Source organism: Hemiscyllium ocellatum, chromosome 45 (assembly GCF_020745735.1).
Source record: "Hemiscyllium ocellatum isolate sHemOce1 chromosome 45, sHemOce1.pat.X.cur, whole genome shotgun sequence".
Classification (NCBI taxonomy): Eukaryota; Metazoa; Chordata; class Chondrichthyes; order Orectolobiformes; family Hemiscylliidae; genus Hemiscyllium; species Hemiscyllium ocellatum.
The window spans coordinates 6,697,936-6,724,356 of NC_083445.1; the positions used below are offsets into that span (position 1 = coordinate 6,697,936).

The 26,421-nt window shown below is 43.6% G+C and overlaps 1 protein-coding gene across 1 annotated transcript in view; it reads right to left on the reverse strand.

The window, feature by feature from the left end:
• Nucleotides 1-593: 593 nt before the first annotated feature.
• Nucleotides 594-26,421, reverse strand: part of LOC132835853 (complement C3-like) — a 142,535-nt gene continuing 116,707 nt past the window's right edge. Inside the window, 10 exon segments of the mRNA XM_060854949.1 lie at nt 594-611; nt 4,047-4,143; nt 5,088-5,223; nt 10,769-10,852; nt 13,728-13,814; nt 15,203-15,292; nt 17,448-17,553; nt 19,132-19,221; nt 23,427-23,514; nt 26,174-26,225. Of these exon segments, the coding sequence (XP_060710932.1) occupies nt 594-611; nt 4,047-4,143; nt 5,088-5,223; nt 10,769-10,852; nt 13,728-13,814; nt 15,203-15,292; nt 17,448-17,553; nt 19,132-19,221; nt 23,427-23,514; nt 26,174-26,225 (848 nt within the window).

Below are 26,421 nucleotides of genomic sequence, written 5' to 3' on the forward strand. Positions count from 1 at the left end.
TGTGGTGGGGTGGTCACAGGCATTTCCCTTCCTGTTGCAGACCTTCAATTTCCAGCACGATTAGATTAGATTACTTACAGTGTGGAAACAGGCCCTTCGGCCCAACAAGTCCACACCGACCCGCCGAAGCGACAACCCACCCATACCCCTACATATACCCCTTACCTGACACTACGGACAATTTAGCATGGCCAATTCACCTGGCCCGCACATCTTTGGACTGTGGGAGGAAACCAGAGCACCCGGAGGAAACCCACGCAGACACGGGGAGAACGTGCAAACTCCACACAGTCAGTCACCTGAGGCGGGAATTGAACCCAGGTCCCTGGCGCTGTGAGGCAGCAGTGCTAACCACTGTGCCACCGTGCCGCCCCAAAACACATCAGCTGACACTTCTCAGCCAATGGCTTCTAACCTCCAGTAGTGTGTGTCAGTAAGGTCCTGAACATCCAGATGACCTTCCTGATAACTCATAGCTTTGCACCTCTCCAGATCCCCACTGTTATGAAGGTGTAGAAGTACCTTTAAGAGAGTGAAGGACTGAGCAGGCACAGAGTGCTGGAGAATTTACAATGTAACATTTGATCCAGCAGCTAGCACTGGCTGAGTTGCTATGAAACAAAAAAAAAACAAATTCAAATATGGCCAATCGATTTAAATTATATCCCAAAATACCAATCTCTAATCAAGTTTGAATTTAGTCTATTGACAATATTAAAAACCAATGAAACAATCCAATGCTTTGGGGTATAGGATCAGGAAAAATTGAACAGTTGGGAGGGGAACTGCCAAGCCACCAACATATGCAGACTGCCCAGAGAAGAGCTCTCTTAAAGGTACCTTAATCGATCAGTGACCTGTGAAACAGAAATCTCTAAGAAGAAGAAAAGAAGACAGAGAAACATACAAAGAGAAAATTCGACAGCTGTTTCGAAATACAAATTTTTTTTTGGTAAATCTTAATTGGGGGTTTATCAGACTAGTATTACAGAGGGGAAGGTAAAAGATAGGTTAGAGAAAGTGGTTGTAAACAATTGCTAATTCATTATTCTCTTTCCGACGTTTAAAAATAAAGTTGTTAATTTTTACTTTAAACAGTGACCTCTGGATAGTTTTTGGCCTCTTGAATTTTAACAGTTGACAGCACAAATTAAATCATTTCTGTGTTGCTGGTTTAAATTAGTGGGGTGGGGGGCTTACCCTGTGTCGTAACACCACTCAGACTGATGTCATACTGCACTGACCCACCATCTCCTCATAGCCCCTGGCCCATGAAGGTGTGATCGTACCCTGTACCTTCCTCCTGTGACCCCCTTCCTCACCCTATCCAGGGGGGTCCTGACCGTGTATGGATGCATATGACCTTCCCACATGACCTACACCCCCCCCCCATCCATACTTTACCATATTACAAATGTTATTGGCCCTCTTCAAAACTGCCATCTCCCTCCCCTGCAGCAACCCCCACTTCCAAGGAACACAGCCCATACACTGGAAAATGGGATTAGAATTGATGATTAGAATGGGAAGTGGGCTACATCACCAGTGTCTCATTCAGAGGCTCACTGAAGATGTTAGCCAGTGTGGTGACGAAACGTCTGAAAATGAACCTTCCAGCTCAGCGAGCAAACCTACATCCAGAATAGGTGATTGCTTATTTTTGACTGGTGCAGACTTGATGGGCTGATGCTGGAGACCACTCCGACACCATTTTTCGAGATTTTCAAATTGGTTGCTGAGTTTCTTTCCAATGGCAGTGGACCCCTTGATCCCCCACCCGATCCTGCCCCGTCGGTGACTTGACCAACACACACCTTCCGCCCACCACCCCAACTCCCTCCAATCACAGCTGGCCACTATGGGACCATATGACTGCGCGAGCCACTCCCTGGACTGCAGAGACATCCCTTCATTGATGTAGTGCATGGTGATAAAGCAATGCAGGCTGCCTCATGGTGTGGCTGTGTCCAATTAGCATGGCAAGGCAAGGCATGGATGGGGCAAGCAAGCAGGAAGGCACTCAATGACTGAGCGCCGAGAGAGCAAGCCAACAGCCCAGACATGCAGCTTGTCCAGTCGGTGAACTGGCTCCTTGTCTGTAGATGCAAAGTGTTCCTGCAGCAGCCTTTCAATGTGAGTGGCTGGTACCCCCTGTAACAAGGTGTGTGCCTCCTGAACTCACTGCCAATACATCCCAGCAGTGATTGACATCTGGCATTTTCCAATTCTTAGCACTGTCCACTGCTGAGGGGTTATGGAATCATAGAATCCCTACAGTGTGGAAACAGGCCCTTCAGCTCGACATATCCAGGCTGACCCTCCGAAGAGTAACCTAACCAGACTCTACCTTTACCCCTGACTAATGCACCTTACCTAACATCCCTGAACACTATGGGCAATTCACCTAACCTGCATGTCTTTGGACTGTGGGAGGAAACTGGAGCACCCAAAGGAAACCCACGCAGACACGGGGAGAATGTGCAAACTCCACACAGACACTCGCCCAAGGCTGGAATTGAACCCATGTCCCTGGCGCTGTGAGGCAGCAGTGCTAACCACTGTGCCACAGTGTTGCCCCAAGGTGCTTGGTGCCGTGGATCGTGCCCTGAGATGTTGTCGTGTCCTTCAGAGCAAACAGCAATCTGAAGATGCCAACCTCCTGCTCTAGGGTCTTTGTCAGGTTTTTCCAATGTCTAGCTGGCTTGGCGCATTCGATGAAAGAAGGGAATCCTAATGTTGCTAATGAGGTAGATTGGACTGTTCACGAGACTTTTATCAAGCTATAATGGCAACTCGCCACTGCCCAGCGAGAAACTGACCCCGTCACTGGTCAAAACCATAACAGGTGGAGTGAGATGCTCCAGGCATCACAATGGACTTCACTGGATTTCTCACTCGATTCTGCTACAAATTTCCACAAGTCGCTGAGACCCCAAGAAGATTCCAAATGAGTGCTTGTGCGTTGACATCCAAAGTGTCAAAAAAAACAATCAATTTGCATGAAGAGTGTATAAAATTTATAACATAGTCAATGCTGCACACAGAATATCAGTGTAAGGATGAGATAAAGACGGTTGCATGGGTATATGAACAGGAAGAGTTCAGAGGGATATGGGCCAAGCGCTGGCAAATGGGACGAAATTGGGTTCGGGTATGTGGTCGGCATGGACGAGTTGGACCAAAGGGTCTGTTTCCATACTGGACAGCTCTATGATCCTAAAATACTAGACATATTAAAAAGAAAAGTCTTATAATTCCCTTTGCAATTCAATTTCTGCGTCCTTTATTTCATCAAATGTCACAGGGTCAGCTTTTACAGCAAGCTCTCTGGCTTAACATTGCCCCTGTAATATTTTGCATAACTTGAACTGAAGCTATTTCCACGTCATTTGATATGTGATTAGAAGGCTTGATTTATTCTGGATGACCGGATGCAAACAATATTTGTTACAAACATCATTTTAAAAAAAATTAATAATCACAGCCGTTAACCATTAAAGTTTCACGGAATTCCTCTAGGTCCTGACAGAGTCGAGCATTTTGTCGATTTTGGCACTGACCATTATTTGGCCACCATTCTATCCACGATCCATGTCCAACCACATAACGTACCCTGCAATCAAGAGAACCAATAATTATGAGGAAGAAGTCTCACCGCCCCACACTGATATTGTACACTTTCTAAATACAAAAGAACTTGCAACAAATACACGCAGTACTGTAGAAAACATCTGTGGTGAGAGAAACAGAGTTAATGGTTTCATGATCATTAATACCAGATTTTTTAGTTAGACGGACTTTAAGTTTCACTATCTGCCTTGGCAGGATTTGAATCCCTGCGCCCAGAACATTTCTTGGGTTGTTAGATTAATACTCTAGCAATCACATCATTGAGGCATCATTTAGTCCCTTAGTATGTGGGTGTTGGGATGCGTAAATGTCTTGCACTGTATGTGAAGTGTCTGTGTCTACGTGTATATGTGAGCAGGAACTTCATTGGAAAATTGGGAAACTTGCAGTTTTGACATATCAATGTGTGTGACTACCCTGAAAAGCTGAACTATTTTTCGAAGGCTCGGACGCCGGTTAATTTCAATCTGAACTGAAGACGTTCCACCAATGTATGGCGTCACCAATTTGATTCTGTTAACAAGAAATCATGACGAATCATCAAAACCCATCAAATTCTGAGGAAGAGTCACTGGATCCAAAACGTTAACTCTGATTTCTCTCCACAGATGCTGCTGAGCTTTTCCAACAATTTCTGTTTTTATGTCAAGTTCTATCTTTTATTTTGAGATCCTCAGTTAACAGGGACGCTATCCCTTTCATCCTTTGCTTAGAAAAACATCCTGTCTGCAGAAGCTGTTATGCGAGTGTGTCTCTGTTTGGGATTAAGGACGTGTAGTTCTAATTCTGGATTATGTCAATCGCCACTTGTCACTTGTTAGAAGTTTAATGTTATAAGAAGCAGATCATTTCGAGTTCATTAAAATGAAGCTTTCAGATTCAGAGGAGTGGCACAAAATAGAAACATTCCTATTTTGATGACTGAGTCGGCACAGCTAACACTGATGGGACACAGGTTCGTTCCCAGCCTCGGGCGACACACTGTGTGGAGTTTGCACATTCTCCCCGTGTCTGTGTGGGTTTCCTCCGGGTTCTCTGGTTTCTTCCCACAGTCCAAAGATGTGCAGGTTAGGTGAATTGGCCATGCTAAATTGCCTATAGTGTTAGGTGCATTCATCACGGGTAAATATAGGGCAGGGGAATGGATCTGGGTAGGTTACTCTTCAGAGGGCCGGTGTGGACTTGCTGGACTGAAGGGCCTGTTTCCATACTGTAGGGATACTAAAGAGATCTAACACTGATGGGGTCAGGGGGCTTGATTACTGGCATCTCAGTCATAACAACAATGTGCATCTCACTTTTCGTCTCTCATCAAGAATTAGAAAATCACATGTTTTAGGATACAATATCACAGACCAGAGACAATTCACTTTCCAAAATTAATTGATGTGGCTTATTAATAATTGTAGAAGGGAATAATACAAAACAATCACGTTAATTCAGAATTTCCAGCTTACCTTTCACCATCTTTCCACAAATCTGATAACTGTCCCATCAGTAGATAGTCATTTTCCAATTCCACATTAAATATTTCCTCACAATTGGCATGAGTGATTAGCTCTCTATCTTGTTCTGCCACAACATCATCAGTGCCTAAAAACAAAATGCATGATGTCAAACAAAAGGTTATTATGATTGACCAGATCTCCAATGCATGAGGGCTTGGTTGCATGTGCTTAACTGGCAATCCAGATGTGGCCGGTGCCATTTGCAATTATTAAATATTAGTTGATAAAATTACATACTGGAACACCCACTACCTTCAAGTTCCCCTCCAAGCCACTCATCATCCTGACTTGGAAACATATCACCGTTCTTTCACTGTCAAGATCTTGGAATTCCCTCCCCAAGGGCATTGTGGGTCAACCCACAGCAGGTGGACTGCTGCGGCTCAAGAAGGCAGCTCACCCCCCCACCTTCTCAAGGGGCAACTAGGGATGGGTAATAAATGCTGGGCCCAGCCAGTGACACCCACTTCCCACAAAAGTGAACAAAAATAATTGCCATTGACCACATATAGAGTCATAGAATGCTTACATGGGAACATTGGAACAGGAGTAAGATATTCAGGAGCCCAATACATTGCAGAAAGAGGCTATTTGGTCCATCCTTTCTGCATTCATTTTCTGCAAGAACAATTCAGCCAGTCCCTGTCGCCTGCCATTTCCTTGCAACTATGTTTTTTTGTTCTCCCTTCTGACACGATTACCCAATTCTCTTTTGAAAACCACGTTAGAATCTGCTTCTGCACTCTTAAGACAGTGCAGTCAACACTCTGACCGTACCCTGGGTCTAACATTCCTTCTCATGTCACTGTTAGTTCTTTTCTATTCCCCTTATATCAGAGTGCCTGCAATCTTGACTCTTTCGTTGACAAGCGCACCTTGTTTCCATCCACACCGCCTGGCCCTTTATGATTTTCAAACCCCATCAAACCTCCTCACCACTTGCACTTCTCTCATGCGACAATATGTGCCTCGAAGAGGGATTTGTTCTGTCTTGGTTCTGCTGTAGGGGTGTGTTGTAAACATGTGTTTGCTCCATGCAAAGCAGAGTAAATAGTTTTGAGTTCTTTTAATTCGACAAAAGGAACAACAGTCAGGTTCATTCAGATCCTAGACTCACACAGCACGGAAACAAACCTTTCAGCCCAACCAGTCCATACTGACCATAATCCCGAACTAAACTAGTCCCACCTGCCTGTCCTTGGCCCCAATCCCTCTAAACATTTCTTATTCAGGAACTTATCTAAATGTCTTATAAACTTTGCAACCATAGCCACATCCATTACTTTCTCAGTAGGTTTATTTTGTACACATACAACTATCTGTGTAAAAAAGGTCCCCTTGTGTCTTTTTTTCAAAATCTTTCTCTCTCACCTTAAAAATATGACCCCTTGAAATCTCCCAACCTAGGGAAAACATACCTGCCATTTGTGTTATCTATACCCCTTATGATTTCATAAACTTCTTTAAGGTCACCCCTCAACCTCCTACACTCCAGTGTAAGAGATCCCAGCCTATCCAGCCTCTCCTTATAACACAAGCCCTGTATTCCCAGCAACATCATGGAAATTCTCTTCTCAACCCTCTCCAGCTTAATCATGTCCTTTTTATAACAGGAAGGCCAGACTGGGCACAGTACTCCAGAAGAGGCCACACCAATGTCTTGCACAACCTCAGCATGACATCCCAACTCCTACACTAAGCAATGAAGGCCAGCGTGCTACATGCCTTCTTAACCAGCCTATCTATACGTGTTGCAAATTTCAACGAATTATGTACCTAAACCCCTAGGTTTCTCTGATTCTACAACACTACCCAAGGCTCTGTTTTTAACTGTATAGGTCATGCCTTAGTTTGCTTTACCACAATGGAATATCTCACATTTACTGAAATTATCTGCCAATTAGATTAGATTACTTACAGTGTGGAAACAGGCCCTTCGGCCCAACAAGTCCACACCGACCCACCGAAGCGCAACCCACCCATACCCCTACATATACCCCTTACCTAACACTAGGGGCAATTTAGCATGGCCCATTGACCTGACCCGCACATCTTTGGACTGTGGGAGGAAACCGGAGCACCCGGAGGAAACCCACGCAGACACCGGGAGAACGTGCAAACTCCACACAGTCAGTTGCCCGAGGCGGGAATTGAACCCAGGTCCCTGGCGCTGTGAGGCAGCAATGCTAACCACTGTGCCACCGTGCCGCCCAATCTTTACCCCATTGACCATTGATCAAGATCTCTTGCAACTTTAGGTAACCTTCTTCACTGTCCACTACACCACCAATCTTGGTGTCATCTGCCTTCTATATTCTCATCTAAATCATTGATATTTCAGTTGCTGAAGTTGGCCAGTTTGGAGTCGAAGCTGCTAGATATAACTCTCTCTCTGCTGCTCGATTCACTCTTTCAGTTTCTCCTTTCTCCTGGACTAGAGGAGATAGCAAGTGTTGCACTGAATTTGAGCTTTATCAAGGGTGTGTTAATAGAATGCTGCTACATTGCAACAGTTGATGAGTAGCAGTTAAATATCTTAGTTTGTTAAGTATAGCAATAGAGTTATGCTGAGGAAGGGTGACTCGACCCAAAACGTTAACTCTGATTTCTCTTCTCAGATGCTGCCAGACCTGCTGAGCTTCTCCAGCAACTTCTGTTTTTATCTCTGATGTACAGCATCACAACTCTTTCAGTTTTTTTAATTTCCTCTTCTGGTTGGCTCGTTGTATATTCTGGAACTTTCTCCATATCGTTACTGTTCCTGGTATCTTCAAAAAGCTTCCTCAGACTTGCTTTCCAATCATGCTTTTGAATCTGTTCATTGAACACTTTAGAAAAATGGCCTTAAAAAGCAAGCTGTATGCCAAAGACATATGAGGCAGGCAGCAAAATCTATCCTTTGTCATTGCATTTCATTCTGGTAATGTTTTTCCTAACCCTCAAGTTAATTCCAATCATTCAAACTATGATCTTGGATCAAGAAAAGACTGAAAATGTGTTGTTGGTTAAAGCACAGCAGGTCAGGCAGCATCCAAGGAACAGGAAATTCGACGTTTCGGGCCAGATGAAGGGCTCTGGCCCGAAACGTTGAATTTCCTGTTCCTTGGATGCTGCCTGACCTGCTGCGCTTTTCCAGCAACACATTTTCAGCTCTGATCTCCAGCATCTGCAGACCTCACTTTTTACTCAAGAAAAGACTGATTTATCTTGTCATGACAGTCATGAAAACATGTACATCATGACAGTCTTGGGTTTGACTCGGTAGAAGAAGAGTCTAGTCTTCCACAAAGGAAATTCTTTCCTGTACTCTATTTGGTTGACCATGACAATAAAGAATGTTTCTAGTGCAGGAGGCCATTCAACCCAATGTACTCTACAAGGGAAGCTCTGGTGGAGTAACTCTCTCCTGTTCTTTTCCCCATAGTTCCGCCAATCTTTTCTCTTCAGACAATTGCCCAATTTCATTTCAACAGCTCCAATTGATAGTGCTCCCATGGGTAATTAAGGATAGGCAGCAAATGCTGATATTATCCAGCAGCGCTCACATCTCAAGATGCCTCCTTACTTCAGAAAAGATATTATTGCCATGGACAGAGTGCCACAAAGGTTCACCAGACTTGCTCCCAGGATGGTGGGACTGCCCTTGGAAGCGAGGTGAAGGTGAGGGCTGCAGATGCTGGAGGTTAGAGTCGAGATTGTGGTGCTGCAAAAGCACAGCAGGTTCAGGCGGCATCCGGGGAGCAGGCGAATCGACGTTTCGGGCAAAAAAACCATTCATCAGAAATGAGGAAGGACTTCCTGATGAGGGGGTTTGACCGAAACGTCGACTCTTCTGCTGCTCAGACACTGCCTGACCTGCTGTGTTTTTTCAGCACCACACTCTCGACTGCTGTATGAAGAGAGATTGGGCAAACTGGACCTATATCCTCTGGAGTTTCAAAGAATGAGAGGTGATCTCATTGAAAGTGACAAAATACTTAGAGGGATGGGCACGATAGATCCAGGTAAGCTGTTTCCAACTGTTGGGGAGTCTAGAACTGGGGGAGCAATTTGAAAATAAATTGTGCAAGATGAGGAAATTTTGCTTTGTACTGAGAGTTGTGAAGTTTAGAGTTTATTGCCACTGAAGCCTGTGGAACTTCAGTCTTTGAACCCCTTCATAGTAGAGATTGATAGGTTTCTGATTACCAGTAATGTACAGGATTGTGGGTTGGATTTGAAGATGCCGGTGTTGGACTGGGGTGTATAAAGTTAAAAATCACACAATACCAGGTTACAGTCCAACAGGTTTAGATTAGATTAGATTAGATTACTTACAGTGTGGAAACAGGCCCTTCGGCCCAACAAGTCCACACTGTCCCGCCGAAGCACAACCCACCCATACCCCTGCATTTACCACCTACCTAACACTACGGGCAATTTAGCATGGCCAATTCACCTGACCCGCACATCTTTGGACTGTGGGAGAAAACCAGAGCACCCGGAGGAAACCCACGCAGACACGGGGAGAACGTGCAAACTCCACACAGTCAGTCGCCTGAGTCGGGAATTGAACCCAGGTCCCTGGTGCTGTGAGCCAGCAGTGCTAACCACTGTGCCACCGTACCGCCCACTAATTTATTTGGAAGCACTAGCTTTCGGAGCACTGCTCCTTCATCAGGTGGATTATGGGGACGGGGTAGGTAAAAGAAATCGTATTGAATGGCAGGACAGATAAGATGGGCTGAGTGGCCAACTCGTGTCCCCATGTTTCAAAAGAATGGAAAAAGTGTAAAAATAAAGGAAGGTTTTTTCCTCTCATTTTGACTCATCTTTCCATGAGCAACTGAATTAACTGAAATCGTAAATTTAAATTGTGTTCTGACTCTTTAGAAAGTTTTTGCTTCCATTATTTGAAGGTTGCTTTCTTTGATCATTTTCGTTACCAAATAATCCCTCCTTCTGTTAAACTCTTGACCACATTCCTTCTCCTCCCACTCTCAATGACCGCTCACGTCACGGCTGGCTCCCTCTCCTCTGGTGCTGCTCCCCACTCCCTCTCAAATCTGCCAGCATCACATCACGCATCTGTCCTTGCAAACGAACACCACTTTCTCTTTCATAGTCAAAGAGCATGTGGTCGCCTCCAAAATCAACGTTGTTTCTTCCAAAGCGTGGAAATGACCCTTCTCAAGGTCACCAATGACATTTCATGAGATGGTGACAGCGATGGACTCTCCCCCTTCATCTTCTTGACGTGTTTTCAGCCTTTGATACAGCCAATGACACCATCCTTCTCCCCAACATCTTGTGCCCACTCTCAGTTGAGTGGGATTCTGTGCCTCAACAGTCCTTATCTATCGCATCATCGGTACAGACTCATCTATCAACTTTTGACTGATCCCATTCCTGTGATGTACTTTGGGAGGTTTCACTCTTGAAGGTGTTAAATTAATGTTTTTGGATGCATTCGTTTCCATTCAATTTTCCATATCTATAGTGGAATAGCTACAACTAAAGGTCCAATGTTCTGTGCCTTATTGTACTGCCTGGATTAAAGTTATGGATGTCCCTAGTATCAATGCACATGGACATTGTTTACTTAGAATGTGCTTTCTTTTTTTGAGTTGACAAACATGAAAATAACTCACCTTGTTTTATCACAAGCAAAACTGTAATTTCGTAGATTATGTAATTGTCCCTCTTTTCCTTTTTGTGGAATCTTATTTTGTAAACTAAAAGAGATAAAACAGAATTTAAAAGAAATGCTTTACGTTTTGACCTGTGTATTATTATACTGGTGAAGCTGAGGTTGCGCTCATGTGTGGTCAAGATTACAATGTTTAGGCACACACACCCCCTTTCCCCCTTCAATTAGACATATGACGTTAATCCCCTGTTCTAAATCAGCAAGCTTGGATCTGGACAATCAGAGGGTGATTTCAATTGTTTTGGCTTCCTCCAGTAAGGAGCGGATCATTCCGAATGCATTCCGGGAGAAGTCAGACTGAGACTTTAATGAATTTTTCTTCCCCATTCAGCACAGAACATGTGACACATCACTTCGGGGGTGACACATTTCAATGCCACACACATTTACCGAGTGGCTTGGCTGTCATTACTTCACAAGAGTTCCTCCTGTGTCACTGACTGAGTTACCGGACATTCCGAGATAATCCAGAACAGTCATGGCCCAATCTCTGATGGGGAGGGAGGGGGGTGATATCATACAGTAATAACATTGTCACATGAGCATGGAGGGGTAATGAAAGCCAGCCAGCTCTATGGCCACCCACCCATATAGTAAATCATAGAATCCCTACAGTTTGGAAACAGACCCTTCAGCCCAACAGGTCCACACCAACCCTCCTAAGACTAACCCACCCAGACCCTTTCCCCAACCTCTATTCCTCTACATTTCCCTGGACTAATGCACCTAGCCTACACATAGAAATCATAGAACAGTACAGCACAGAACAGGCCCTTCAGCCCATGATGGTGTGCCGACCACTGAACACTATGGGCAATTTAGCGTGGCCAATTCTGCCTAACCTTTGGATTGTGGGAGGAAAGCAGAGCACCCGGAGGAAAACCCACACAGACACGGGGAGACTGTGCAAAGTCCACACAGACAGTTGGAGGCTGGAATTGAACCTGGGTCCCTGGCACTGTGAGGCAGCAGTGCTAACCACTGAGCCACTGTGCCACCCCTTGTGGGCTTCAATATCAGCCATCCTGTGACAGGTACAGATTAGACATCATTTATTTCCCAGCAGGGTCACCTCATTTCTTGTTAAACTGGCAATTTCTGGGACAGCAGGGATGGGCAGTAAGGGTTGGCCTGACCAATGAATCCCCACAGCCTGTGAATGAGTAACAAAAGAAGAAGTTGCAATTAGGTGGTCACTCACACTCTTGAGGGATCTTAAGGTGATTGATCAGGATTTGAGCTATAGGGAGAGGTTGAATAGGCTGTGGCTGTTTTCTCTGGAGTATTGGAGGCTGAAGGGTGACCTTATAGAGGTTTATAAAATCATGAGGGACATGGATAGGGTAAATAGAAAAAAGTCTCTTCCCTGGGCTGGGGGAGTCCAGAACTAAAGGGCATAGGTTTAGGGTGAGAGGGGAAAGATATAAAAGGGACCTGAGGGAAAACTTTTCTCACTCAGATGATGGCACGTGTATGGAATGAGCTGCCAGAGGAAATGGTGGAGGCTGATACAATTGCATCATTTAAGAGGCATCTGGATGGTGTATGATAGGAAGGATAAAGGAATATGGGGTTGGTGCAGGCAGGTGGGACTAGATTGGGTTGGGATATCTGGTCGACATAGACAAGTTGGACCGAAGGGTCTGTTTCCTTGCTGTACATGTCTATGACTCTGTGAGAAGGAACCCAAAATGACCTTTCGGTATTATCATTAGACTACTAACCAAATGACCCAGGTAATGTCCTACCCAGATTTGAATCTGAGTTGGCGGAATTTGAATAGAATTTTTTTTAAAAAGTTAGGAATTACAAGTCTAGTGATGAGATTTGCTGTTTACCAGGTGAAACCGATTGACGCACTAATACATGGTAGGGAAGGAAACATCTGGCCTTACCTGGTCTGACCCGACACGTGCCTCCAGTTGACTCTCAATTTAAGGTGGGGGGGGGGGGAATCTCATTGAAACATGTAGGATTCTGAAGGGGCTTGACAGGGTAAATGTCTGGAGGGTGTTTCCCCTCATGGGAAAGTCTAGGTCCATAGTCCCACAGTGGTTAACACTGCTGCCTCACAGCGCCAGAGACCTGGATTCAATTCCTGCCTCGGGCAACTGGCTGTGTGGAGTTTGCACATTGTCCCTGTGTGTGCGTGGATTTCCACCGGGTGCTCCGGTTTCCTCCCACAGTCAAAAAAAATGTGCAGGTCAGGTGAATTGGCCATGGTAAATTGCCCATAGTGTTAGGTGAATGGGATAAACGTAGGGGAGTGGGTCTGGGTAGGTTGCTCTTCGGAGCGTCGGTGTGGACTTGTGCGGCCGAAGAGCCTGTTTCCACACTGTAAGTAATCTAATATAATCTAGTAAAGGGGTGCTGATTTAAGATTGAGATCAGGAGGAATTCCTTCCCTCAGTGGGTTTGAGTGTCTTTGGAACTCCTTGTCACAGACAGCTGTGTGAGCATGAGTCCTTGGGCAGTTTTAAGGCTGAGTTTGATAGATTCACGAGGAATCAAGGGTGGCAGGAAAAAGGCTGGAAAGTAGACATGAGGAGTATCGGGTCAGCCATGATAGTATTATAAGGCAGAGTCAGCTTGAGGGGCCAAGCAATCACTTCCTGCTCCAACTTCTGATTGCTTCTGATGGTCTCTTAACTGCCCTCTGGGTAATTAAGGATGGGTAACAAATTCTGGCCCAGCCAATGATGCCACGTCCCGTGAATAAAACTAACAGAATAATCTTCAGCCTTACAAGTGTCAGTATTCCAACCTAACCATAAACTTGTCTCTATTGATCTAATATTTGATCAAATTCCTTTGACCATTACAGATACAATACCATCTGAAAGAATGTGTCGAAAAGACTGGTCAGATTTACGAAGCAGAGTGCTGAATGATGAACTTACCATAATCGATCTCATGTTGACATGATTTTTCACTACGGTCTCTGTGACTGACTCGATGGGACGGCATTTTAACTGACAAACAACTTCCTACAAATGGAAAAGAATTAGAAAGTGTGATTTGTGAACTACTGCGATGTTCCAGTTCAAAGTTTGCAAGTAACAGATTGAAATGAAAGTGGAAAACTTTGAGTGGTCAGCTTCCTTCCCTGTTTGTTTAACACTATGGTACTTCTAATCTTACTGACAAATGCCACACCTGTGATATCTGCTCTAGATATAATCTTTTTTTTTAATTGCCTTGCCAAAACATCATAGCATGATTTCCCAATAAAGTAGTGAGGATGTTGGAAATATGAAGCAAACATTGGGAAATGCTGGAGAAACTCAGCAGGACTTGCAGCATGTGCGGAGGAAGAAACAGAGTTAATGTTTCAAAACATAGAAAATAGCAACAACATAAGGCCTTTTGGCCCCTCCAGCATGCTCCACCATTCAATACCATGTTTCTGCTTTTGTCCCATAATCTTTCATCCCTATAGCCTGAAGAACTGTATCTATCTCCTTCTCGAGTACAATATTATTCTTCTATTATTATTTTTGGTCACACTGGACATAAAACAAGAGAGTTTTCTCTCTCCACAGAAGTTGCAAGAGTTATTGAGTTGTTCCCATATTCCTCAGTGTTTGCTTCATGTTTCTAATATCTGCAATGTTTAGCTTCTCATGGGAATCTTTCCAAGATGTTTGGGAAGGGAATAAAGAGAGAGATTGTATCTAAACCAAATACTGTAAGTGTGCTATTTGCCTGCAAAATTAGGGTGCGTGGATTGATGCACTATTAAGGTCAGAGCTTTGTGAACTGCCTTTAAGCACCCCTGCAATGCAGGTAATGAAAAGGGTAAAGTTAGTGCCTCACTCTGAGTGCTTGAAGCTAACAACCACTGCCAAAATTAATCAGGACAAAAGTGCTTCAATCAACCTCCAAAGCCAAATATCTTGAAGTTGACCATTCAATATCAGTTTTAACATTACTGATGACACCCTCTCCAACAGTCAGAGGATTCAACTAGCGACTCTTCAATTCAGAGACTGATCCATACGTCTTTGTTTTAATTTTAAGCTTTTTGGATTAACCTCTTTTTTCCCATCTGGGGGCTTGTGTGCTACATTGCTAATTCTTCCCATGTTCGTACTTCTTTTGTTAATTCAAGACAATCTGGTTAAACTGGATCCTTTCAAAACATACGTTCATTGGGGTCTGGGAGAAAGGCATCACCATGGGGAAGCATCTTTCTTAAATTAACCTTGTAGCAGCCATCTGAGAAGCTGAGTAAACAAACCCTGGGGAGGTAGTTCATCCCTCGTCACTCGGGACCTGAATAATTTTAGGCATCCCATCTGAAAATACAACAAGTTACAGAACCTTGACCAGGGATTGGTCACAATGCAGTATAAAACTAATAATTGAACCTTACCTTCTACACATTTGCAAACATCACCTTCACAGATTTTGCTCAGCATGGCACTGCTTTCATTGACATTGTAGAATTTACTGCAACTATTCTCTGCATGTAAGTAATGAAATGGGCATGAATATAGTGTAGATGCATTGAGTAAAAGTTACATCGGCAATTCATTCACCATTGATCAGAACACTGAAAATTGTTTCCCTCAATGACGCCTTACATTTTTTAATCAAATATTCGAGAACACAAGCACTTCTAATATTAACTCCGGATTTACTTTCAGATATGCAAATTGACCTGAGCGGAAAACAATGATCAAATTCTGACGAACTCATTTTGATGATGGTTACATGAAGATCCCCGACTTTGTTATTCTCTCTCTGAGCATTGAGTGATGTGTTAACGCGCCAGCAGGTCAACAACGATTTTAAAGCTTTGCAGTTGGATGCGATTTTAAAAATAGGTAATTGCTATCTTTTGCGACACCACCCTGCGTTCGTTGCTCTCTTGCCCTCATGATACACAGAGTGGAATCTTACAGGACTCTGAGCAATGTGGGCTGTGAAGAGATTGATGGCAGACAGGCCCATGCCATCCTCACAAACACCTCGCTCCATCTTTTCACAAGCAACATGGTAGGATTCTCGCTGGGCAGTGGCAAGATGACAACTGAAGCTTATTATGGATCACGAAACACTTTCTTAAACAGCCCAACTCACCTCATTAATATTCCCAAATTCATGCTGTCAAGAAAACACAGCAGGAAGTGGGGCCTGGTTGATTCAGCTCGTCATTTACATCAAATTACTTGTTTTTATTATTCACAGGACCAGCATTTATTGCCCATCCCTAATTGCCCAGAGGGCAGTTAAGAGTCATCCACATTGCTGTGGTTGTAGGCCAGTTGAGGTAAAGATGGCAGAATTCCTTCCTTGTTGGGCACCAGTGAACCAGGTGAGTTTTCCCCTAACAGTCCTCATTAGAGTCCTGAATTTTATTCAGTTCAAATTCCACAAGCTGCCATAGCAGGATCTGAACCCAGCTCCCTGGAACATTACCTCGGTGTCTTCACAGCCCAATGATAATCCCAGACAGTTACTACCTCCCCTCAAATGACAAGCAGCACATCTCCAGTGGACAGATTGACACTGACTGAGGGTGTGGATTAGAGTGGTGCTGGAAAAGCACAGCAGGTCAGGCAGCATCCGAGGAGCAGGAAAATTGACGTGTCGGGCAAAAGCCCTTCGTCAGGAGGGGACAGTACAGTGTGTGGTGACCAGGGTGAGAGAATGGGGCTGGATGTGCAAGACAGTGTCAATCATCCCACCTCTGTGTCATGGGCAGTCTGGCTGCTGTGCCATCAGTTGTCAACAAGGGCAATACTATATTGAAAGATGGCATAGGAACAGTATTGTAGCAGATATCTGAGATATGTTTAGGGAAACGGCATGTGATCTGATTGGATTTTAAAATTATTAATGGCAATGTTTTGTGTGCTAACCTGACAAATAATAAGTACATCAGGGTAATAAAACAGAACACAGAATATGGTGGTACAGCTACAGAGAAGGTGCAGAGAAAGATCAACTCTAATGTATGAGAGGTCCGTTCATACGTCAGATAACAGTGGGGAAGAAGCTGTTCTTAAATCTGTTGGTATGTGTTTTCAAAATTGCATATCTTCTGCCCAATGGAAGAAGGTGGAAGAGAGTATATCCGGGGTGAGAGGGGTCTGTGATTATGTTGACTGCAGTGGGAAGTGTAGATGGAATCAATGGATGGCTTGTGTGATAGACTGGGCTGTGTTCACAACTCTCTGTAATTTCTTGTGATCTTGGGCAGAGCAGCAGGGGTGATGCATCTGGATTGGATGCCTTCTATGGTAGACCTGTGAGAATTGGTTAGGAGACATTGTGGACATGCTGAGTATTCTTAGCCTTGTGAGGAAGGAGAGGTGTTGGTGTGCTTTCTTGACTGTAGCGTCGAAGAGGATGGACCAAATCAAATTGTTGGTTATATTTACTCCTCGGGGCCTGAAGCTCTGGTAAGATGGGGCAGAGATTGAACATGATGGATGCCATGGGGCAGATGGTAATTAATGAGGTGACTTTGGTAAGATAGGATGAGAAAACTCAATAGAGGTCTTGGCGAGAAACCCTTCTTCTGTGGTTTTCAAGTACTTCACCTTTTTCTACATATCATCTGAATTCCTATTCAAGAGAAAACAATTTGAATCAGTCCTGCAAATACTCACCATCATTATAATATTCATAAACTTTGACAGAAGCTGGTTGAATAAGTCCAACTCTGTAGAACTGATGTACTTTAAATCCCAACTGAGTGTCTTCTGTGTGTGAAACCTAATGTAATTTAAGAGAGGGTATCTGAACACATTTGATCAATTAAATATTAACCTGAAGGATTAATCATGTGAAATGAAGGAAATACTGCAGCAATATTGGGAACATAATTCACCTAAAAATCATCGATAAGGCATTGCTTCAGAACTGGTAAAAGGCTTTATGCAAGTATGATTGAAATTTGCAGCACCATTAATTATTAACACAGTCATTATTAAATTCTAATTTGATCAGAATACCTTCTAATTTCCAAAACCTAGTGATAAACTAAAATTAATATTCATCCAGTTGATGCCTTAGGTGCTAAAACTCTCAACATTTTCACTTGGAGGTTGGGATCGAATTTAACAAATACTGCAGATTCGAAGGTACCTTTCCTGAATGTGTTATACAGTAAATGATTCAATAAGGAGCGCAGTTAACTCAGTTGGCTAGTTTGCGATACAGAGTGATTCCAACAGCGTGAGCCCAATTCCCACATTGGCTGAGGTTATCATGAAGGATTCTCCATCTCGGTCTCTCCCCTTGTCTTAGGCATAGTGACCCTTAGGTTAAACCACCAGCAGTTGTCTCTCTCCAATCAGAATGCAGACATTCGGTCTGGTAGGACAATGGTGATGTTATCTTCACCTGATTCAATAAGCTTGGCTCATTTCTAATAAGTAAACAGTCACAATTTGGCTAAACAAACATCCTTTCTCAGCACAGCCGGTCAGGCAGCACCCAAGGAGCAGGAGAATCGACGTTTCAGGCATAAGCCCTTCCTCATTCAAGATGAAGGGCGAATGCCTGAAACATTGATTCTCCTGCTCCTCGGATGCTGCCTGCCCTGCTGTGCTTTTCCAGCACCACTCTAATCTTTGACTCTGATCTCCAGCATCTACAGTCCTCATTTCCTCCTATTCTTGCTCCCAGGATGTGAAGGGAAATGAAGTCAGGGTATTTTTCTGAGGTTTTTGGAGGGCGCATGTTTGCTCAAAATTTACAAAGGCTGTTCAGGGATCTCTTGGAAGTGGACACCCAAAGCATCTTGTTGGCAAATAGCAAAACCATTTGCATCAAATACTTCCGAAGGAATGAACAGTGTTTACATATTATTGCTATCCAAAATTATGTCTTTCATCACAGTCCAAAATAAACGGCCACTTGGATTCTATACCCAAGTTTGAATTACACAGTGAGAGGCATTGTTAAGGTCTCTAAACTCTGGATCAGTGGTGCTGGAAGAGCACGACAGTTCAGGCAGCATCCAACGAGCAACAAAATCGACGATCCCTGATGAAGGGCTTTTGCCCGAAATATCGATTTCTCTGCTCGTTGGATGCTGCCTGAACTGCTGTGCTCTTCCAGCACCACTGATCCAGAATCTGGTTTCCAGTATCTGCAGTCATTGTTTTTACCAAGGTCTCTAAACTGCCCAACTGGATGAAAACCAGATGGGTCAGCAACTAAAATAGAGTGTGTTACCTGCCAATCCCCTCCCACCACAGCAACAGTCTCTGATTCGTCAAAACTATTAACACCCTGAGGCTATCCTCCTTCATTCTCATAATGATCAAGTTATGAATGGCCTTTTACCGAATTCAGATAAATGATCAGAGATCCTTGTGTTGATAATGACTTGTCCAGCTCGTAACTTGATATATATCTGTCAACTCCATTCTGAAGCTGGAAATAAACAGGCTAAATGTCAGTACATTATCGTTTGCAATACATGCACCAAGGAGAGAGTATACTTGTACATAATTTGCACATGAAGTTTTAAGACAGGTGCAGAAATCCAACGTCATTCCCAAAAGCCTCAAACCAACTTCTGATTTTTGAAAAGAATTCTTTCACGGGATGTGGGCTGGCATTTTTCATTCATCCCGAACCATCCTTGAACTGAGCAGAATTGCTCAGCCATTTCAGAGGACAGTTCAGAGTCAACCACGTTTGAGAGTCGGGAGTCATTTGTAGGTCAGGCTGTGCAAGAATGGCAGCTCAGAGGTTAGCACTGCTGCCTCACAGCGTCAGGGACCTAGGTTCGATTCCAGCCTCGGGTGACTGTCTGTGTGGAGTTTGCACATTCTCCCCGTGTCTGTGGGGGTTTCCTCTGGGTGCTCTGATTTCCTCCCACAATCCAAGGATGTGCAAGTTAAGGTGGATTAGCCCTAGGAAGCGCAGAGTTACAGGGATTAAGTAGGGGGATGGGTCTGAGTGAATTGCTCTTTGTAGGGTTAGTGTGGACTTGGTGGGCTGAATGGTCTGCCCCCACACTGTAGGGATGCTATGATTTCCTTCCTCGCCATCAATGCCAGCTTCATGGTAATCAGTACTGAGGCTAACTTCCTTTTCCAGACTTAGTAATTGAATTTAAATTGAACCCGTGCTCTCTGAGTATTAGCAAGTATCTCTGGATTAATGCTCCAGGAACTGAACACTACAATCTCCAATTGGTAGAATTCTGACTGTGGAACATGAATTGATAGTAGCCCTGACCCTAAGAAAGTCGGAAAGGAACACTAGACTGAACAACAGGCACAAAGGGGAATGATGGGAGCAGCACTATCTGGGGCTGGAGAGTAGCCTGATATGAGGGCCAATAAGAAGAGGAAGAGCATTGATATGGGGTGAGCCTGAAGGGCAAGTGAGAAAGCAACAGCTACAACATTTACAATTGTTGATTCTTTCATGTTCAATTCCACTTCATGTCCCATGGATGTTGCTTCTCACCTGGTCTTTCACCAGGAGGAGAAAGAGAATGCTTAACTGCAGGTCAAACATCTATCTTCAAATTGCACATCATTCAACTGAGATCGAATTAATTGTGGCTATTTGGACAACAGGCAGAAAATTGTTTGGTGCACTTTCAACATTCACTTATCATTGCAAAAACAGTTTCTATTCGGATTTTAATACTAGATCAGAATACATGCTATAAATGGAAGTATACAGATCTAGAATGAAATGATCGAGAAATGCAGGCACTGCTGCAATGCTGTTCTATTTTAATGGATAATGTTGAAGGGTGTTTCGGTCTGTGAAATTCATTTCCATCGGATGACTTAAACACAGTTCAGTTAGAAATTAAATAATTTATTCAGTCATGCATTGGTTTTTGTGATTAAATCCACATTCTAATTTCAGTCAACACAGAATCACAAAGGTGTTATGGAGGCCATTTGGCCCTTAGTGTTTGTACTGGCTCTCCAAGTGAACATCATACTTTCATGCCATTCCCCTGGCATAGTCTTGCACATTATTTATGTGTAAATAATCATCACAGTCTTCCAGGATGCCTCTTTTAAACTATATGACTCTCCATGATCTTTGCCTGACGCTGTTATTCCTTCATTCGGCCCACACTAATTGAGATGCCAAATTTATAAGCTTAGATTAGATTACTTAATGTGGAAACAGGCCCTTCGGCCCAACAAGCCCACACCGACCCGCCGAAGCACAACCCACCCAGACCCCTACATTTACCCCTTATCTAACACTATGGGCAATTTAGCATGGCCAATTTACCTGACCCGCACATCTTTGTGACTGTGGGAGGAAACCGGAGCACCCGGAGGAAACCCACGCAGACACGGGGAGAATGTGCAAACTCCACACAGTCAGTCGCCTGAGGTGGGAAATGAACCCGGGTCTCTGGCGCTGTGAGGCAGCAGTGCTAACCACTGTGCCACCGTGCCGCCTCACTACTGCATTGACCACATCCATTATTGCTTGGATCACCCCTCCCTTTCCCATTTTACTCAACATTTTACCAAAGACAAGGTTCTCCTCACTTCTCTCAATCTGCAACCACAGGTGAAATCCTGCACCCTCCCCATGGTAGACTGGCAGTGTTTGGGGGCTGCAGTTAGTTTGGCAGAAAAATAATGGACAGGAACCACTAAAGACCTTCCAGCTCAGTTCAGATTTAATCCAGCCACCGCTGATATATAAAAACATATGAACTAGGAGCAAATGTTGGCCATTTAGCCCCTCAATCCTGCTCCGCCATTTGATATCCATCATCATCTCCAAGTTTACTATATCAATCTTCTTTAGCATCTAACTTATCCTCACTTAGCAAGTATAAGCCTCAACTGCTCAATCTCTCATCTCATCATCTGCAGAATTAATCTCATGTATCTTCTGTATATTGTCTCCAATACAACTCCATCTTCCTCCAGTGAGGGGACCAGAATTGTGTGCAGGTTTGATATTGCTACTGACTTAGCATCAAACAGGAGACTGGTACATTTGTTAGTGGGTGCCTGGTTTAATGACATTCCGTGTCTGGTTAAGGAAGCTGGCAGGAGGGGATTGGTGAGACTCATTGCCACCATCACCCCCTCCCGTGAAAAATCTGCTGTCGTCTCCACCACCCCCCAACCATTCCCAGACTTTCCATTTCGCTTCTGCAAACCCTTTCCCACCTTCGCTCACCTCTGTCTGTGTTCCCTCCTCGAGCTGATGTTCTAGGTGGCTACCAAACTAGCAGCAGCCTCTGAATCCCAACTTCGCTCATGAAATAGACTCGGCAACCTTTCACTGACTAACCAGCACTCAGTGGCGTCCTAGACCTCAGGCCTGTTGTGACCCATTGGCCTGAATAACAGATGCTGCAGCTCTCCAGATGATAGGTAAGATCCCAATGGTTCCATAGAATTCTGCCAGATTCTGAATTCTGAAAGATTTCATCTTTGTTATGCCACTAGTGATGGTGTGATGAAACCTCCTAAGTTTGGATGTAACCGTTTTTTTTTAACTTTTGATTCAGTCTTGTTTGTGGCATATATAAAGTCATAGAGTTATACAGCACAGAAACAGAACCTTTGATTCAACTCATCTATGCTGATCAAATATCCTAAATTAATCTCGTCCCATTTGCAAACATTTGATCCACCTCCCTCCAAATCCTTCCTATGCATGCAGAGAAGCACAGGGGTGACATGGTAGTTCAGTGGTTAGCACTGCTGCCTCACAGCGCCAGGGACCTGGGTTCAATTCCTGCTTCAGGTGTCTGCCTGTGTGGAGTTTGCACATTCTCCCTGTGTCTGCGTGAGTTTCCTCCGGGTGCTCTGGTTTCCTCCCACAGTCCAAAGATGTGCAGGTCAGGTGAATTGGCCATGCTAAATTGTCCATAGTGTTAGGTGTATTAGTCATGGGTAAATGTAAGGTAGGGGAATAGGTCTGGGTGGGATACTCTTTGGAGGGTCAGTGTGGACTTGTTGGGCTGAAGGGCCTGTTTCCACATAGTAGGGATTCTAATCCACTCATCCAGATGCCTTTTAAATGTCATAATTGTACCAGCCTTCACCCTTTCTTTTGGCAGTTTATTCCACACATGCATGAAAAGTTGTCCCTTAGGTCCCTTGTATATCTTTCCCCTCTCACCCTAAACCTACCCTCTAGTTCTGGACTCCCTACCCCAAGGAAAAGACCTTGCCTATTTATCCTATCCATGCTCCTCATGATTTTATAAACCTCTATAAGGTCACCCCTTAGCTCCAGGGAAAATAGCCCCTGCTCATTTCTGTCCAGGAGAAATGCATGACCCCTTACTCTGAGATGATGTCTTCCACCCCTAGCATCTCCCAAATATTCAAACATCCCCTTGCATCCACCCTATCAAGCCCCTAATTATCTTGTATGCTTCACTGAGTGGCCTCTCCCTATAGCTCAAACCCTATTCTAAAAGTGAGCTAACCAATGTCATGTAAAGCCACAATACAACATCCCAACTCCTATACTCAATGCACTGACCAATGAAGGCAAGCGTACCAAACAACTTCTTTACCGCCCTTCTGCCTAGGACTCCACTTTCAAGGAACTATGCATTTACAACTCTAAGTCCTTCTGTTAGCTTTTCCTTATAAATAATAACAATGTCTTACCGAATTAAGATCGTCCACATCTGGAGTAAATCCTGTCAGCATGGAAATGTCAATAATGGCCATTGTGGAATCGGAGTCACCAAGAAATCTTTAAAGTGCAAGTTATTACAACTTTACTGACAAAGTTAACAAAAGAACAACATGATAACCATTGCCACAACTGTCTGACAAAATAAGCAGAAGAACAGCATGATAATCATTGCCTTTTATCAACAGAAATTGTAGTTTTTAGATCAAAGTCTCTGAACCTTAAAGCCAGCGTCCAAGTTCATTAGGTAATTGGGAAGATAAAAGGAAGGTTTGCCTTTACAAAGGGAATAAGTATAAAAATAGGCAGGTTTTGTTAAAACTCTATTACGCACTAGTCCATCGCTGGAAATCGGTGAACAGTTTTGGTTTCCTCACCAAAGGAAAGATACATTGGCAGTCCAGAGAAGATTAATTAGCTGATTTCAGGTATCGAGGGAGTGTTTTTTGAGGAAAGGTTGAGTAGTCTGGGCTTGTACTCATTGGAGTTTCGAAGAACGACAGAGAGATCCATTCAGTGAAGCATACAAGATAATTAGGGGCTTGATAGGGTGGATGCAAGGGGCTGTTTGAATATGTGGGAGATGCGAGGGGTGGTGGAAGACATCATCTCAGAGTAAGGGGTCACGTATTTCTCCTGGACAGAAATGAGCAGGAATGTCTTCTCTCAGAAGGGAATGAATCTGTGAAATTCTTTACCTCAGAGGGCTGTTGAGGTTGGATTATTAATTACACGGAAGGCTGAGATAGAATTCAAGTGAGCAAGGGAATCAAAGGTTAAGGGTAAAATACAGGTAAGTGGAGTTGAAGATGATCAGACAGTCAAGAGCAGAGTCAGTGGCCTGCTTCTGCATCTGTGTCTTACAATCTCAAAAAGATTCCTCTTGGTTACACTCTTGCTTTAATTCTTTGAAGTTGCATAATGCAATAATCTTATACTTACATTTCTGTTCAGAAACTGCTGGACTAAAATAACCTTTATTAAGAGATGAAGAGACTAAGAAGAAAAAATTGTATTTGATGGGCTCAGGACAGGCAGAATTATCCCCATCGATATCAGACAAGCATAACTCAGAAGTGTGGTAGAATACGCTCGCCTTGCCCTGAGGGGAACAGCACAAAGACTCTTGTCACTATCCCAGATAAAGCAGCCTATTTGATGAGCACTATATTCACCTCTCTGAGTATTCACCAACTCCATCATAGTATGTTTTCTGCTACATACATAGAGCATGTCACCTGGGCTGTTCCAAACTCAGGCCTCTACCATCTAGAAGAGAGAGACTAGCAATAGTGCAGGGACACCATTAGCTACAGGTTCCACTCTAAGTACACATAATCCTGACTCAGAACAATGATGCCATTCCTTGTTGCCAACAGGTCAAAGTCCTGCGACTGCCTCTTAAACAGCACTGTGGGTGTACACCAGACAGACTGAAGGATTCTAGAGAGAGATGGGGGCTGAGGATACCACCTGTGACTTTAGTTAGTTTTGTCAATGCTATAGCTGGGTTGGTACCCTAACTTTGAGTTCAAATGCACAGTTGCACTTAAGGTGAGGTCAAATTTCAGAGGTGAGACAGAGGGGTTAAGAGCTGGAGGTTTGGTGATAGTAATTGTAATGGTCTATGACAATTGTGTTAAAGAAGGTGACGATTGACAATGGCAGCCATTGACAATTGTCAAGTTAACACTGAATCAAGGAATGCAGCATGTGAACGCAGAGGGGATGCTTCATCGTATCAGTCTAAAACGGTAGGTCAGATTTTAGAGTAAGGGGTAGCAGACTTAAAATAGAGATCAAGAGGAATTATTGTGGATCTCAAAAAGATTCCTCTTGGTTACAATATTACTTTAATTCTTTGAAGTTGCATAATGCAATAATCTTATACTTACATTTCTGTTCAGAAACTGCTGGAATGAAATAACCTTTATTAAGAGATGAAGAGTCTAAGTAGAAAAAATTGTATTTGATGGGCTCAGGACAGGCAGAATTATCCCCATCGATATCAGACAGGCACAACACAGGAGTGTGGTAGAATACGCTCTCTTTGCCTTGAGGGGAACATGTGGAATGGCACTACTAATGGCATGGTGGATGCAGGACCATTGGAGGAGATAGACAGATAGATTTTCAGTTAGTAACAGGTTAAAAGGTGATTGGAGGGGCCAGGAAAGTGGAACTGAGGCTGACATGTGAGCAGTCATGATCCTGTTGAATGGTGGAGCAGGCTTGTTGGCCTGCATAGCCCACTCCTGCTCAAAGTTCTTCAGTTCTAAGATGAATGAGAATACTGGGGCACAGAAGGTGGACAAGTTATACTTGGATCATCGGTGAAAAGACAAGGAAAGGAAACTAGAGGACGTTCAGGGTTTGGGCAATGGAAGGTTTGCTTTGATGAGCAACAAGGAAGGAAATGGATCCAGCTAGCTCAGTGGATGGTTTCATTATTAATAACAGTATGAGCTCCTCACACATGTTGGGGACGATAGTGCAGGAGCAGACAATTTGATCTCAGTTAGATATTCTTTGACTTCATGTTCAAAGACTGATTGTTGATTTATATTCAATTGACAACACAAAAGGTTAACCCAATGTTAATGCAACGTTTCAAGTCTGTGAGTCAATTAATTTTCACCTTGGAAACTTGTCCCACCAATTTCCTTGACAATATCAGGTCTCAAAACTAAACGAAGTTCTTGAAATCTGTATTTCTTACCTTGTAAAGATATTTATTTCCAGAGAATTCAGAGCATGCTGGGGTCGCTTTGCTGTCAATGCAAAACAAAAATGGTTATTTTGATTGAGAGCATTTTAATTCACAATTTTACATTTAAAATTGGGTAAAGGATAAATTAAATTGCATTTATTTGCTCTTTTCATGATCTAAAACCATCCTTTATCTGAAGTGCTCAGGACCAGCCGGCTTTCGGAATTCAGAATGTTTTGGATTTCAGAATAAGTGAC